At 49.4% G+C, this 17,268-nt stretch overlaps 1 protein-coding gene across 1 annotated transcript in view; it reads left to right on the plus strand.

The window, feature by feature from the left end:
* Window positions 1–17,268, plus strand: part of PPP1R12B (protein phosphatase 1 regulatory subunit 12B) — a gene marked incomplete at both ends in the record, with an annotated part of 198,811 nt that overhangs the window by 83,266 nt on the left and 98,277 nt on the right. Inside the window, 3 exon segments of the mRNA XM_079726165.1 lie at window positions 2–79; window positions 3,242–3,244; window positions 3,247–3,424. Coding sequence (XP_079582291.1) covers window positions 2–79; window positions 3,242–3,244; window positions 3,247–3,424 — 259 coding nt within the window.

A 17,268-nucleotide genomic window follows, 5' to 3' on the forward strand; every position in this document is an offset into this window, starting at 1 on the left:
TGGGGCAGCAGGTGGCAGCCCGCCGCCTGCCTCCCCGCTCCACCCAGTGCAGACCCTGCTGCGTCTGTGCACCACGCAGGTAAGGCTGCTGGGCGCCGCTGGAGTCACATCTGGAGGCTCCAGCCAGGAGACTCCGGACTCCTGGAGAGTGTCCCTGAGCCAGTGAGGACGCTTTTGCTCTGACCTGTGTCGGCCAGGCAGCCGCTGCTCGTCAGGTAACAGTGGGGCACGCTCAGGCCCTGCCTCCTGGTAGCTCTCCCAGCTGGGTTGCAGCGTAAGGGCCCGGCTACTGTGCTAAGTCGCGTGTTCCAGACAGCCCGCATGTCCTTTATACTGATTTCCCAGGAAGCATCAGGAGGGACCTCTTCTGTTGACTCTTTCTGGAAGATGGCATTCAGCCAAATCGGAAGGAACGCTGATTCTTGTCCCGGGAGCCTCCTACAGCCCCCTGCTGAGAATTTCTAGCAGTGAGGGTTTTGCGGCACCCGCTGTGGGAAGGAGGAGATGTGTGTTTGTCTCCACTCTGTTGCCGGCTGACATCTTCTCGGTTTCTGGTTCATCCGAGGGGTGGCACAGGCAGAGTGTCGTGTGAACCTGGAGCAGAACTTCAGCTGTGGTCGTGAATGTGGTCAGAGATCTTCTCCTTTGGGTGCAGCACGGGGGCTCCTCCACTGGGTCTTGTTTCTACAGCTGACACCAAGCAAATGGAAAATGTCATCGAGGCCAGTGTTGCAGCAAGGACACGGCTGGTGGTGGTGCCCGACGGGTGCCCGGCTGGTCGCTGGGTTTCTTTTCCTGACAAATGTGCTCATTTGTTTGGCCAGGTGGGGTGGCTTATGATGGACTGCTTCTAATAATACTGTATGATTATTTATACATTTACCAGGCCCCATAACAGTCCATTTGCACAGGCATGGTGACCGTTATCCCCACAGATGGAGACACTGAAGCACAGAGAGGCTACTGATTAATTCAGAACAAGGCCTGGGGAAGAATGGTAATGGCCACCCTTTGTTGAACCCCAGCGTGTGCCAGGCATGGGGCTCGTACCGTACAGAATTACATCAGGACTTGCTTTACTCACACATAACAGTGTATCCAAATAATACTGTCTAGGTTTATTTTAAAGGTTTGTTTTTTTCTCTCAGTTAAGACAGTCCAGAAATAGGCAGGGCTGGCACATAGCTCTAGAGCCACCAAAGGGTCTGTGTTCCTTCTGTCTTTCCGCTTCACAATGTTTAGATCGTGGCTTCCATTTCCATGGGTTGCCTAATGGTCCAAAATAGCTGCTAGAGTTCTAGCCATCATGGCTGTATTCTAGGCAGGGAGGAGGAGGAAAGGGGGAAGTATGCGAAGAGGGAATGCCTCTGAACTGAGAATTTCCCCAAACGCACTGATCTTCTGCTTGTGTCTCCCTGGCCACCTCTAGCGACCAGGGAGACTGAATAGTGTGGATTTCTGGCTAGGCACATTGATGCCTTGAATAATAGGGTCCTGTTAGCAAGGAGGGAGAGGAACAGGAACGTGGGTGAGGCAGCTGGCTGTGTTACATACAGTCCTAAAGAGCCCTCTGGTGTGTGGAACGTTATCCCCATTTTATGGATGAGGAAGCTGAGACTGAAAATGTAATGATCTGCCCGAGGTCACTCGGCCAGGAAGGAGCAACCAAGGCAGGATTGGAGCCTAGATTTGTGCGTCTTGGGGCTCTTCTCTTTTTCACTATTTTCTTTCCACTGAGTTTATCTTTTATTGTGGGCACTATATTGAGTGTTCCACAGACATTATTTGATTTAATCATCACAAGACCCCTGCACTTCAAGGCAGCATTATCCCCATTTTACAGGGAAGAGATCGGAGAGGTTACACTCAGCCCCAGGTGGTTCCAGAGCCTCCAATCCCTGCTCTGGAGCTTTTTCTGTTCTGATCCTAACAACCTACTTGTAAAATTACATATTTCAAAATAATAGTAAGAATCCTATTCTGTAATTTGACAAATAAAATCCTTGGCATTTCTCCAGCATAAGAAATTGCAGAGACCGAAGCATGTTATTAAGCTAAAAAGAATTCCATGTAAGGTTTCGATAAGTGTGATTATTTTATAGCTTTGTTCCTGGCTGATTTTATTAGCGCTTCCTATAGGCTCATATATCCTGTAAGTCTGAGGAATTATTTGCCTTCATTTTTTAAATTAAAAAATGAATGTAAAATTTCACCTGTTTTCTGAGCTATTAATTGCTTCTGGAGAAGTGGCTTGTATTTTTTAGATACCACTTCAAAACTGTTCTAATTTTATACTGGCATCTAGGTACCATATTTAGGTTTTTATGATCTGATTAATTCAAGCTTATTATAATAATGTGATTATTTGAAAATGAGCTTATAGCTACTTATAAGCATTCTGGTAATTGTAAGTAGGTGAAAAAAGCAGATTTTTAGCATTCATCATTTTCATTTCTTTCCCCATCTTTGTGAGTATCAATTTTGGATCTCTGTTACCCCAGCAACAAGCCGTGACATCACAAATGATAGCTTTTTGGGTGGAAAGCCAATGGTTGATCTCAACTCTTTGTTAAGAAACAAAGGTCTTGTTTTCATGTAAATGAATGTAATTGTACAGCTTGCTGCTGGAAAGTCTGTAGTTAAGGTTGCATGTAGAATCCTGTTAGTTTTGGTTTCAGTCTCTCCGGTCTGCAGTTATGAGTACGGACAATCAGGCATTTGGTTCCGTGGAAAGAGAGCGGTTGCTAAGCTAGGTGAGGTTGCAGAGTGTCTGTCGAGTGTGTCTGGGTGACCCAGGAAGACGGCCGTCCGGGGCGTCCGCTGGGAGGCCACCGCAGGCACTCGCTGCCGGGACTGAAGGGCAGTGACGTGATCGTAAGTGACTTCAGTGTCTGTCGTGTGTGTGTGGAGACCAGATGGTGCTCAGGACTCATTCAGAGCTCTCTCGCGTGTGTCACTATCTTGCCTTGTGTCATAGCTAATCAAAAAAAATTTTTTTCCTAATCTCAAGTAAAAAATATTTTCTGTAAAACATAACTGCTTGGGCAGAAGATATCAGACGGAAAGCGTAATCACTGTTCTAAGACTTAAGAGCTCAGAATTAAGGAAGCAGACCAACCCCAGACAAATTCTGAGCGAGAAGATTCTCTGGGTAAACCCACCTCGAAGCTCTGTCTCTACCACCGCGTTGTCGTGTGCGTGCCTGACCGTTCTCTTTCTGCTTGTGTCCTTTTGATTTCAGGCCTCCTTACAAATCCCCGGCTGACTCCGCAGCGGAGAGAACAGTAGACAGTGTCTCTTGCGGCACCCCCCTCTGTGTGATCACGAATCGCCCCCCACCTAGCACTGCCAATGGGGTTTCAGCTGCCGCTCTGCTCGCCACTCCTGGAACGGACTCCTCTGTGGAAGCCAGGGAGCGGAGGAGGTGTGTCACGACTGATGTCACCTGTGGGGTTCTGCTTTGAGGTAGTAGGTAGAGGGGTGGGCGTGGAGTGTTTTCCCCAATCGCACGTACTTCTGTGAAAACGAGCCTTCATGTTACTACAGCTTGGGTTTTCTGTTTTGCCTCTGGGAGATTTTTGGTGGAGATCTTCATTCTTTCTGATTATTTAACATAGGTACTTCTTCTGTTATGGATCTAGGCATTTCTTCTTTCGGTTTGTCTTGCGAGAGAGGTCATGTCAGGCACCGTTTCCCCCTTTGGTGCTGGAGCACCTGAGCAGGGGGAAGCGTCTTTGGTTTGGCTCTGGGTGGTCCACGATGACTTCTGGCAGCAGAGGGGAGCAGTGGTATGATGAAAGGCCCAGAGAAACAGAGCTAGGGTGTACAGTTTTGATTAATTTGAGACGAACACCAGAACAGGAAGTGGGTGGCACATGGTGATACTGTAGAGGGACGGTGGCCAGCTGATCTGCAGGCTCCTTGGAGGGATGGTGGGAGCAGCCGTGAGCTGACCTCAGGGAGGTCTAAGGCAGGAGCTGAGAGAGCCTGCTGAGCGTCAGGGCTAAGAGACCATGGAAGGTGTGACCGAGGCGGACAGGCCATTTTCTTCCACTAGAAGAAGTGGTAAAAATAGAATGCATTCCATTTGGGAGTTTCAGATCCACATAAAGACTGAAGCCATAATTATCCCTTTTTTAAGACTAGAAAAAGAGGTCAAATCTTACCAAAATTTAGATTTCACTTTGACTTCATTTTATTTTGAATATCCAAAGGAAGGAGGTGTTATATTTTTGAGTGTGTCTATATGTGTAACAAGTCAGAGTGTCTTTTCATCTGCAAGGTACAATGAGTTAAACTTTTTAGACGTTCGTTTATTATAAAGATAGCTCTAAGACATGCATTTTGAGAAGAAACAGAAGGAAGGTGTTAAGTTGAAAAATAGTGTTTTTCTTCCTTTCCTCCCTTTCTTTTTTCATTTCTTTACATAAAACTTGAAGAAATTCCATTTTCTGGGCTAACAGATTGCAGAGCTAACAGTTGTCATCTTTTTTTTTTTTTTGTCGTACGCGGGCCTCTCACTGCCGCGGCCTCTCCCATCGCGGAGCACAGGCTTCGGACGCGCAGGCTCAGTGGCCATGGCTCACAGGCCCAGCCGCTCCGTGGCATGTGGGATCCTCCCGGACCAGGGCATGAACCCGCGTCCCCTGCATCGGCAGGCAGACTCTCAACCACGGTGCCACCAGGGAAGCCCAGTTGTCATCTTTTAATAGGCCTCCAGCCAGGAAAGTTTTAATAAATCAATCTTCAGTATTTAATGTCTATGTATCTCATAGCTCAGATGTTACTTAGATACTGTTAGTTTCATCTAGAAACTAAATGCGAAAGCAGTCTTTCATTAGCTGGGGAAAAAAACTCCCTTTAAAAATTCCTTCTGAGATGAGACAAGTGGAATGAGTTAAATTCATCATGAAGATCATGGTCCCTGGAGGGATGCATACACCAGGTTCTTTATCAAACTGCATTATTAAATATTTAGTTGCGTGAACCATTATTTAGAGAAATCTAGAGAAACGATGACTGTCTTCTGGGAATTTTATAACCTGTGATCAATAACCTGCTACAGATAGTGATTTTTGTTTTAGAAGTTTTCTTCAAGCCACAAATATTTATTGAGTGCCAGCCGTGTGCCACATGTTTTATGTAACGAGGACGTATTTCCTCAAGGAGCAGCAAATGTAAGAATAAAAGAATCAGGTCAAGATATTAACGAATTGTAATATGAATGTATATCAAGATGAGTGCATTTTAGGGATGGTAGAGATATTCGTTAGATAAATAATAATTATTAGATAATAAAATAAATTATAAAATAATACATTATTTTATTTATTATTAATTTACTATATTAATTAATTAATTTAATAACAATAAAATAAATTATTAGATAATAAAATAAATAAATAGCTGGCACAAGAGCCGTTGGACTCAGTCACTTGCTCTGTAGCGGCGTTTATTCCTTCCAGAATTTGCTGAGCACCTGCGGCTGCCAAGTACTGTGACAAGCCCAGACCGCACAGCCGTGAGCTGATGAGTGTGGTCTGAGCCCCTGCGAAGTGTATACGCTAGTGAAGAGGAATGAGGGTAATGACACTTGTGATAGATGCTGTGCTGGTGCTTTACAGAAGACCTGCCTACTGTAGACTCGCCTTCTGGGGTCGGGGGCGGTCAGAGAAAGTCACCCTCGGGGTGTGATGCCCGAGTGAGAACTGCAGGGCAGATAACAGCCAGGTGAGGGGGAGGGGCGGGCGTTCCAGGCAGAGCAGACAGCCACCGCAGTGATGCCAAGGCGGGGACGGTGCTCGATCCTTCGGAGAAGCTGGAAGGAGACATGGTGGCTGGAGTGTAGAGTGAGGGACAGAGCCGTCTGCGGTGAGGCCCGCGGCGCGGGCAGGGCTCCGTGAGGCAGTCTCACCCCCAGCGAGGAGGTTGTGGGTTTATGTGCCGAGAACCATGGTGAGCCACCGGAAGAGTTTTTTGAACCGCTTTGCAGAGATGTGCTTCACACAGCATGTAATTCACCAGTTCAACGCAGCCATCACCACAGTCAGTTTTAGAGCATTTTCATCACCTTAAAAACAAATCCTGAACCCTTTAGCTGTCGCCACCCCGTCTCCCCCTTCCCCCGAGGCCTAAGCAACCACTCATCTACTTTCTGTTTCTGTCAAGTTGCCTGCTCTGGAGATTTCATCTAAATGGAATCAGTATGTGGTCTTCTGTGACTGGCTCCTTTCCCTCAGCGGCATGTTTTCAAGATTCATCTGTGTTGTAGCATGCATCAGTACTTTATTCTTTTCATGGCCGGATACTGTTTCGTTACGTGGCTATACTGCATTTTGTGTGCCATTCATAGGTTGGGGGACATTTGGATTGTTTCCACCTTTCAGCTATTTGAAGAATGTTATTATAAGCATTCGTGTACAAGTTTTTGTGTGAACATATGTTTTCATTTCTCTTGGGTGTGTACCTAGGAGTAGAATTTCTGGGTCATCTGTCAGTAGAAGATTTGAGACAAAAAAAAAAGTTGATGTGACTTACATTTTAAAAAATTCTGCCTTTTAAACTCTGGTTGCAGTATTGCATACGAAGTGGACAGGGGAAGAATGGACAGGGATGGATGTGAGGTGACCAGTTAGGAGACCACTGCAGAGGAGCGAGCGTGAAGAAGAGCAGTAGCTGGCACCGAGGTCGTCGTTGGAGGAGGTGGAAAAGAGTGAATGTGCTCATCATTTATTTAGGGGGTGGTTCCAGCAGCATGGCAGACAGGCCCACAAGGGCCCTGTTCCTATTATAAATAGACGCAAGGGTGGCTCAGTTCAGAAGAATGAAAGGGAACTCTCAGGTGACAGAAATGAAGAGACCCCAAAAGCCAGAATGGTCTGAGTGGGCCAGGGTGGTATGAGACCTAGAGTCTGGAGGCTCTGGTTTAGTGCCGTGTGTAGATGTAAGACGCGTGGCTGTGGACCTGACTAGGCTTGGATCCATCACCAAGAACCTGCGTAGAGCTGGAATTCTCAGAGGGCTGCCCAGTTCTTTGCCCACGGTCCAAAGATGTGTCAAGAGTCTAGGCAGGTTTTTTTCTTAAGAATATATATAGGGGGGCTTCCCTGGTGGTGCAGTGGTTGAGAGTCCGCCTGCCGATGCAGGGGACGCGGGTTCGTGCCCTGGTCTGGGAAGATCCCACGTGCTGTGGAGCGGCTGGGCCTGTGAGCCATGGCCGCTGAGCCTGCGTGTCCGGAGCCTGTGCTCCGCAACGGGAGAGGCCACAACAGTGAGAGGCCTGCGTACCGCAAAAAAAAAAAAAAAAAAAAAATATGTATATAGGGACTTCCCTGGTGGCACGGTGGTTAAGAATCCCCCTGCCAATGCAAGGGACACGGGTTCAAGCCCTGGTCCAGGAGGATCCCACATGCCGCAGAGCAGCTGAGCCCGTGTGCCACAACTACTAAGCCTGCGCTCTAGAGCCTGTGAGCCACAGCTACTGAACCTGCACGCCGCAGCTACTGAAGCCCACGTGCCTAGAGCCCGTGCTCCGCAACGAGAAGCCACCGCAACGAGAAGCCACCGCAATGAGAAGCCCGTGCGCCACAACGAAGAGTAGCCCCCGCTTGCTGCAACTAGAGAAAGCCCGCACGCAGCAACGAAGACCGAACGCAGCCCACAAATCAATCAATCAATCAATCTACTTCTTACCTAAAAAAAAAGACTATATTTTTTAAAGAATATGTTTATGTACTCTTTCTGAGATTCTTCTCCATTGTAGGTTATTACAAGATATTGAATACAATTTCCTGTGTACAGTAGTCTTTGTTGTCAGAAAAATCTTTCATGGGATATTTTTACTACCCATATAGTTTGGAAATCCCAAGCCAAGAATTTAACGTAGGAAATAGGTCTGTACTCTCAAAATTTGGGGGCCATCATGGCACAAACGAATTCAAAACTACCTTCAAGATAAACACATCTTCAACCTGAGGTCCAAGGGATTTCTGTACAACAGTCCTCACCAGAGAAAAACTCACACAGAGCACTGGGAACACTGGAGAGGGAGAGGCAGCATGAGGGAGAGCTCCCGGGGTAGGGTCTAGATGCTCAGGATGCAGAGGCGCGGCAGACAGAAAACTCAGACCAGGACTTCAATTGGTGATGTCGACGAAAATTAGTCACTTGATCTCAGAAAGAAGTGGAGAATTTTATTTGAGCCAGATTTGAGGATTATAACCTGGAAGAACATCTCAGCAAGCTCCAAGAACTGTTCCGCCCGTTAGAGGTCACGGCACAGTAGCATAAGCTTTTGAGACACGAGGCCGTACGCGAAATGACGTCTTATTGACGGGTCACACAAGCCACATCTGGGCGTCATCGTGGCCCCATCAAGAAGGAGGGTTATCTTTAAGGCGCTGTCTTGCTGGTGCTGGGAGAACGCTGCTCTTCGTGGCTGATGGAGGTTTGGTCGATGTAAAATGCAGATACGCCGTGCACAGTAAGGGGGAGAGCGGGGGCCAGAGGGCAGAGCAGAGGTGTTCATGTTTGAGTTGTTCTTGTCTTGCCATAAAATATGGACTTTATTTCACAGTAACGATAGTTAGAAGCGACCAGCTGTACTAAAGATAGAGCGAGCGATCTAGAGGAGCGGTGAGGTAAGTGCATCAGGAGTAGCTGTTGAGACAGAAGATGCTGCAGACGCACTGTTGTATCCGGTAGAGAGCTGCTACGGGAACCTGCGTGTGTGAGGCGTCTAACAGCCGTCTAGGGAGAGGTGGCCGTGTGCCCGGCGCAGGGGCGTTACGGATCCAAGGTCGGGGAGAAGCGAGCGCGTGTCCGTGTGGAAGGCAGCTCAGAAGCTGCGGCGCAGTGTCCGCTGTGAGAACGGAGGGGGTCTGGAGAAGAGGGGCAGGGAAGGGGCCGCGGGGAGGTGCCTGGGCTTGAGTTTTGAGAGGCTGGTTGTAACAGGAGGGTGGTATTTTAGAGGGACATGAGAAATTCGGGGAACAAGTTCGCCGTGCCTGGCACTGGGAGGAGGGCAAGGCCAGGGCAGCGTTTCCGCAGGTGTCTTGTGTGAGGTAGGTTTAGGCGCGGAACTGTTCTGTGGCCCAGCGCATTTGTGAAACGATGGCTTAAACACAGGTAAACGGTTGCTCCAAAACCTGGGGATCGCTCCTCTCCAGGGCGTGGGGCTGGTTAGAATTTGCAGCAGTTGCCAAATTTCTGTGTCCACCGAATAGTTTTGTTTTTTCGCAGAAACCTGACTGGTACTCCATTGGGAATACTTTGGGAATTGTGGCGCTAGAGAGAGGCGGGCAGGAACCACATGGTGTAGTTGCTGTCTGTGCTGTGCTGAGAAACTTGAACTTCTGCTCTCAGAGCTGTGGACTGGAGTGCTTTCAGCTGGGGAATGGCTTGATCAAATAAAACGTCGTTTAAGCCTTTACAGAATTAAAGCCGTTCAGTTTCTCCTTCAGACAAACACACTCTGAAAGAAAAAAAGCACATGTTTTGAAAACAACTAAATTTTCCTTCTGAAAGAGCATGCTGGGTACTAATTTTTCTCTTGAAGCTGCAGCTTGCTCTGTAATCAGCTCCTTGTGGAAGCATTTTGGCTCTTGCTGGGAAATGGAGGCCTGGAGCCTGTGTTGATAGGTCCCGTTGGAAACAATTAGCGTGAGGCAAATGGGTCTTCAAACTGGCCATAGCAAGACCTGACCAGCGGAAAAGTCATCTCAGAAAGAATCCCTGTTGGCAGGGTAACTAGAGCTCGTGCATTGGGGTGTGGGTCTTCCCATGGAACCGACACACCTGACTTTCCCTTTCTGAGCGGGTTTTGTTCGAAGAGGGGGGAAGTGGGTGCGTGCAGCACTGGCCAGGGAGCGGGCGCCACTCTCCTCGGGGGGGTGGCCCTTCACTCAGCCTGTGAACTACAGATATGATTACAGATACATCAGTAGACAGGGCTGGATTCAAGTGGTCATTATGATACCAAATCGTGATCAACACGGAAAGGTTAATAACACTAGATTTTTCTGAGGGATGATGGGTAATTTTTATTTTTTCCTGTATTTTCCAGAGTTCCAGAGTGATGAAGAATTACCATTGTAATGGGGGTGGGGGGCAGGTGAGCTTGAAAAAACATTAATTCTGGGGACAACAGTCTCTATGATGATGTAAGTCTGTGAAGATGGCCACAGTCATTGAAGAGTAGACATGGTAGTCAAGCGAGTCAAGATAACTTATGCAGGATTCTAGATAATTTGTGATTTTGTTACATAAGCTCAGGGCAGGACCTCTGAAAGTTTATTACTTTTGAGAAGGGCACAATCTTGGATTTACAAAGTTCCTTGTTTTAATTTTCTTTCTTTTTCTTTGTTTTTTTTTTTTCTGAAAAGCTCCCCTGTGACCAATGTGTTCCTTTTACCTGATGGAAAGGAAGAGGAGTTATGCCCCTGTTTTGCAGATGGAAATGCCGAGGCCCTGAGAGCATGGAGTGATTTGCCTGATATCACACCTTGAGTCAGGCACAGTGGAGACCATAACTCAAGCCTCTTTTTCTTTCCCATTGAACTCACTAACCATTTCTTCTTTTGGATTACAAAAAAGTTTTGGTCCAGGGGCCGGTCCATCTCCATCAGTGGCCTGGAATGCGGCAATCTCTGCCTCCATGGCGCTCTGATTACTGCATCCCATTCTGGGGTTGCTCCTGAGGACGGTAGACACCACCAGCGTCCTCCGATTGTGAAGGGATTGACTGGGCTGGCGGGTGACAGGGTGGAGAGGGCACATGGCATGCAACTGGTAGAAGGCGGCAGGGTGTCAGGGCAGGCAGCAGCTGTCGCAGGGCCTGGTGTCTGCCTTCATTCCGAAAGCCCCAGGTTTTCCTTAGCAACAGTGTCAACAACCCCCGGGGCTAATACTGGAGTCTGCGGGCTCCCGCCTTTGATCCTCTCGCCCCAGCCCTGAATTTTACACCTGCTTTTTTATCGGTGCCCTTTCTTTTCTTGTAGAAATGGCCGAAACAGTTTTTCTCTACGAGAAGCTAAAGTTATTTGTCTTTCCCAGATAGCTCACATGCGACTTGCTTCGTTTGGTCTGTTTATGGCCGAGTCATATATACCACACGTGTCGACCTTCTTGAATCCTTTGGGGTCTTTATAAGCTGGGTAGTTATTCCACTAAGTGAAGCTGTCAGCAGATTAATTTGGCATCGTCTTTGGAATGTCAGAAATTTAAACCAAGTAATTAAACACTGAGTCATGGTTTTTTAAAGTTGTTTGACTCATCTCCCTGTCTCCACGCTAAAGTCAGGCAGTTGTCAGTTCAAGGAGGTGTTCTAGAGAAGAGGCTCCCAAGCTCCTCCAGCCTCGCTCAGTGCTTGTTCCGAAATGAGTGTTTGCTTTCCCTAAGAGACCACAGCAGCACTGAACTTACCAGGCTTTGCTCTGCTGCTATAAATAGTCCTCTCTCTTCCTCACTGGGAACAGGAAGAGAGTGAAATGTAGGTAGCAGTCGGTACCTTCTCTTAAGTATTGCCGTGCTGGAGGTTTCTGGGTTGCTTGTACGATTAGTTATTACGTTAGCTCACTAGCTGGTAAAGATTACGCTTGCCTGACTCCTTTCTTGCCATAGTTAGGAAGTCAGTTTCTGCTGTGTTGTCACCGAGCCCATGCCATGCCGTGGGGCGCTGGGTGTTGCTGATTCTGGGGGCCGCTGTTTCACGTCTCACAAGCTCCGCCATCAGGACATCTTATCATTGACAGTCGTCATCCCCGCACGTGTGTGAATTTGGTCATCGGTGCTTATGTTACTTCTGCTGGATTATGTGCATTGCTGGTACTAAATATGTCTAAATAAGTCTGAAAGATCCCTTTCAGTAACTATTAAATTAAGTAATTTTTAAACGGTGATAAAAGAACATGTGTGATTGACACCTGATTGGCACCGCTTCCCTCTCTCAGTGGTAAAGTGCCGGTGCGTCCTGCAGTTGACGACGGGCCAGATCTGATGGCACTAGTTAGCCAGCGGGAAAGACGCTGTAGGTCTGTATTTAAAAACGCCAAGTGGGAAGTGACTATACTGCATGTGGGGTTTCTTTTTGGGGTGATCAAAATGTTTTAAAATTGATTATGGTGATAATTGCGTAACTATGAATATAGTGAAAGCCACTGAATGGTACACTTAAATGGGGATGTGAACTACATCTCAGTATCTCGGACCATTTCGCCCCACTCAGCAGTTCTGGGAAAGAAGACCTGGTTGGTGCCTGCTGAGAGTTACTACAGTAAGATGGAAGGGCCTGGAATTTAGAAGTCTTATCTTTTTTCTGTATTTCTGTTGCTAAACACAGCTACTGAGACATGAACCCTCTTCATTTCCAGAGACAGTGGCATTTGTCACACAGTCCCTCAGCACACCACCTAACAGTTCAGGAGTGGCGGCCTAAAAATGCGCCCCCCTCCCCAGGACACGCATTCCAAAGGCGGCCAGGAAGCCGCTGCCTGAAGCTGCAGAGCCTGTGGCGGCTCCGCCCCAGCTCCCAGGCACTTCAGAGTGCAGCCAGCAGTCACCGGACACCTGCTGCACAAAACTCTTATCAGCCGTGTGTTTACAGTTAATCTCCCGATAAAGTGGTTCTTTTTTCAGAGCTGTGAGTGTTGGTGACATCTGGGAGGGACCCAAATTTTGCGCCCTCACTCAAGCCCCCCCCATACCAGCTGATTTTCCCATGTTGGAAGAAGATGGTCGCTTGTGACAGCCTCACAAAACGAGCTCTAGTGTTTACTAGGGAAGGACAGCCGGAGGAGTGGGCACTTCTTCAACCAATTGGGCTTCTGGGAAAGCTGCTGCACAGGTGTGTGGCAGGTGTGTCTGAGGTGCTTGACCTCTCACCTGTGATGGTTTGATCTGGCAGTGGAGTCCTTGCCGTTCCCAGTTTTATGGAAACGGGAGGCGCAGGAAGTCGATCTTTGTGTTCTGGGCTTGCGGGCCCGACTGGTGTGCCGGGTGGGGCACCAGTGAGCACTGGGCCTGGAGGGGCAGGAGCCGCAGGTGAGTGTCTGCTTGCAGCTCTGATGGCCGAGGGCGTCTTTCTGCTCTCCGTCATCTCTTCCTGGTGGTTCTTTGGGAAGCTGGCTGGTTGCGCACACCATTTGGGTGCTGTGGTTGGGGTGGGGGGTGGTAAGACTAAGCTGCAGTGTTTGGAGTGACCAGTTGGGAATTATTCTGGTGTTTCTTCCCGTTCCTAATTGATTTAAACATGTGCGCTGACTTAAGGACCCCATCCAAGAGGTTAGAGTGGCAGAGGACCGTTAAGAATTTCAGGAAGTAGAAACATGCATCGCTTTTTAAGAGGAGACTGGTACCAGTAATGTTATACTTAAGTTGGATAGTAGTACAAAGGTGGTGGTTGTATTGTTTATATCCTTTATAGCTTAAGTATTACATAGTATATATTTTAAGTAAATAAGATGGAAAAAATGTCAGATATTTAGGACAATTACAGAGAGAAGCTGGTTTAGGTATGTGAAGGCATAGATCGCTCCTTGAGTTAGCCTTTGAACAGGAAATTATAAAATGAAGAGACTAACTCATTGAGGTCTGGGTAAAAGCACTTTGCTTCCTACAAACTGTACAGTCAGATTGAATCTTTTCTATTTCATTTTTTTCATACTTTATTTTTTATTTTATTTATTATTATTTTTGGCTGCGTTGGGTCTTCATTGCTGCGCACAGGCTTTCCCTAGTTGCAGCGAGCGGGGGCTGCTCCTTGTTGTGGTGCGGTGGCTTGTTGTTGTGGAGCATGGGCTCTTGGCGCGTGGGCTTCAGTAGTTGTGGAACGGGTGCTCGGTAGTTGTGGCTCATGGGCTCTAGGGCTCAGGCTCAGGAGTTTTGGCGCACGGGCTTAGTTGCTCCGTGGCATGTGGGATCTTCCCGGACCAGGGTTCGAACCCGTGTCCCCTGCCTTGGCAGGTGGATTCTTAACCACTGCACCACCAGGGAAGTCCCAATCAGGTTGAATCCTAATGGTAATAAATGTTTTCCCATACGTGTAAGAAGTTTCCTCATTGATCTTGGTTGCTCAGAGGACCAGATTGTAGACAATGCAAAATGGGGCTGAGTCAGGCATTTAGGAGCCCCTGCTGCTGGCCGTCATTGCAGCCCCACGGGGAGACTGCCTGTGGACCGCGGCCCAGCTGCCAGAGCTGGACTGTTCTCTCCCCGCTCCACCTCTCCTTCCTGTGTGGTGTCTTTGGCGATCGTGCCACTTTGTGTTCCCTGAACGTGTTTGATGTCCACGCTGACCCGTCTTTCTGGGACAGCCTTCTGCCACCTTCTCTGCTGAGCAGAGTTCTGTTCGTACCGTAGGAGCTCCTGAGGTTCACCCCCCTGCTGGCTTCCTGTTCTCCCAGACCCAGGCTGAAGCCGGGGTTCTCTTGCCAGTGTTCTTCTGTGGCCCTGTCCTTAGGGCTGCTCCAGCTGACAGCCCTGCATCGGGAGCCCCGGGAGGTGCTCTTTCTGCTGGGTTTTCTTCGTACCACAGAGCCCACTTCCTCAGCATGGTGTCTGGTAAATGGGTGGGGGTGAGCAAGCCGCTGTGTAGTGATCCTGGTGACCAGAGGGGGGCAGCAGAGGCACGTCTGTTGATCCACTTCGCAGAAGGCTGGCTCCCTGAGACCCTGCTCTGTGTTTGGCTTGGTGTGCAGCTAAGCACACCAACCCCATCCCGCTTCAGGTGTTTTAGTGTAGGCAGAGAAGGTGTGTCCTGGCAGGTGGAGGTTCCTTCACGTGAGAGCAGCAGGCACAGGCGACAGCCCCCCGGGCTGCGAGGCAAGAGCCCTAGTGTGCTCTCCAGCCGAGGGCACAGCTTATGCGTCGAGGTTGCCTTTTAACTTCTGAATCGGTCCATGTGGAGTTAGGAGGTGGCTGTCCTGCCGTTCGCGCGTTCAGTGCTGTGCAAGAACTGCAGGTACGACACGAGAGAGGCCTGCCTGCCTTGTGCCCTCGAGACTGAGGACGCCAGGTACACGCCTCGGAAACCATGAGGCCGCGTGGGGGGTGGACGCTCGAGGGCAGACTGTGCAGGCGGCGAACTGCGCGCTTGGAGAAGGCGGGTCCCGTGAGACGGGAGGCTGTGGCGGCACCTCAGGTGGCCTCAAACATGCGAAAGGTTTAGAGTGGGTTAGAGAATTCGTGTTCTGAATGCTTACTGTACACCAGTACTCCCTAGATGCATTCAATCCTCATAGCTTTGTGAGACGAATATTATTTTCTTTAATACATATAAGAAAATTAAGGGTCAGATGACGGGCCCTGCCCACAATCACAGAGCCAGTAAGTGGCAAAGCCAGGATTCAAAACCGGGTCTTTGGGACTTCACAGCCCACATGCTCTGACCCCACCGGTCCGCGTCCGAGGAGCCGGTCTCCCCTGGGCCGTGCGATACCGTCAGCTGGCACTGTGGGCACAGGGGTTAGGCTCTCTTGATGTTTTGTTTTTTGAAGGAAATGAGTATCTGTCTTGGGAGAAACCACTTCTAAAAACAGAGTAAATTGAAAGCTTTCCGTCCTCTCTGGAATCCGAATGGGGAATCCGGGCTTTTGGAAACCAACTGAGGCATCGTCTTGTCGGCCATCAGGCTGGTCCAGCATTCTGTGCTGGGTGCAGGGAGTTTCCCTTGGCGAGGATCCCAGAGCCGGGCACACAGCGTTTCCCAGACGGAGCAGCAAAAGCTCACTGGGGACGGGGACAGAGGCGCACCCGCCCACGTGCCTGTCCTCCCACCTTCTCATGGAGCCCCTCCTTTCCGGGCTGCCGCCTCGTCCCGTCTCCCTGTCGCTCTCGAGGGAGGGCTCCGACCCCACTGTGTCCCCCACCTCCCGCCCCCCCCCCGCCTGCCGAATCGGAGCCCTGCCCCCTCGCCCGTCCGGCGCCTCCACCACGGACCCTCCGTGCCCTTGGCCGTGGGCATCTGCCTTCTGGACCCTGTGTCTTCCACGACCTCTGGTTCCAGTCTTCCCTGCCCCTCCGTTCTTCCCCGCCGCCCCTGCTCTGCGCTCTTCCAGCCCTTCCGCCTCGGCGGGCGCCTGGGGCGTCCTGGGCTTCCTCCTCTTCTCCTCCCAGGACCCTCCGGAGCTGCTCTTGCTGCTCTGCCGCCCTCCTGCATCACTCGGGCCTCCTTGCGGAGCTTCCCGACACCACGTGTACAACCGCGCCTGAGTTCTGGCGGCCACCCAGAACTCTAGCCGTATCTGGCCATTCTTTTCCTTTCCCGCATATTTCTTCATCTGTTTAAAGTATTGCTGCAGGTATGCATTTCCTTTAGTTCCCAGGTCCTCTTTACAACAAGGGTATAAACAAATAAACCAAACCACTCCTTTCCCTCTGACCCTAAAAGGCAAGAAAGAGGCTTTCTTGTTAGTTAATGGCTAAGCTGACACTAGAACCCAGGAACACCCATTCCTAGTTAGAAACGGCGAGGAAAACCTGCACTAACGCCTGGCCACTGTGGGGGCTGCATCCTCTGCAGGAGAATTTGGTCCCTCTTGTCACCTGTCCCTTCCAGCTTGTCCAGGATGGCCGTACTGCATGTGAATGGCAACCTCTGGAGATATGAAAGCATCCTTTTCCAAGATGGAGTGTTGATGTTGGCAGACTTTTGGAAAACATCAGGGGACACTAAGAGAAGCCTAACATAAGACAATACCTCCCTCCTGGTATTGCTAGGTTTGGAAAAAGAAATGTCTTGCTGCACGAATCCACACAGCTGGGGTGCCGCGGCACTAGGGGAAGAGCCCATTTCCGTGTGGTGTGATGTCAGAAAAGCTGTGCTGGGGCCAGGCGACCAGTCCTACTCCCTTTATGTCTCACCTGACAACACTGTGACCTTGGGTGGGTACTTTAGTGTTTCCTTGGGCCTCGGTCAGCTCTTCTGTAAAATGGGAATGATTTTATCCTCTACCTGAAGTCTTGAAATTAGGTCATGTGACTCCTCGAACTCATAAAATCTTTAGGCACAGGTCCGTGCTCTGTTCTTCTCTAGCTCATCCCCCTGCCCTGTAGCTGTCCCTGCGTGCTTCCAGGTTGATCTTTAGGAAGTTCTTTCTCACCTCTCCGAAATGTGCCTGTGCCACCTCATACACAGGATGTAGTCCCAGGAATGACAGGCCCTGGTAGAGGACCAGGAGACGTTCTGTAATTAATGACCGCAGCATCCCGAGTGCCATAAAGACATACACTCAACTTGGTTCCTGCCCCGTTTGAAGGTAACCGTTAAGTACC

The sequence above is a fragment of the Hyperoodon ampullatus genome, assembly GCF_949752795.1.
Source record: "Hyperoodon ampullatus genome assembly, chromosome: 2".
Lineage (NCBI taxonomy): Eukaryota > Metazoa > Chordata > Mammalia > Artiodactyla > Ziphiidae > Hyperoodon > Hyperoodon ampullatus.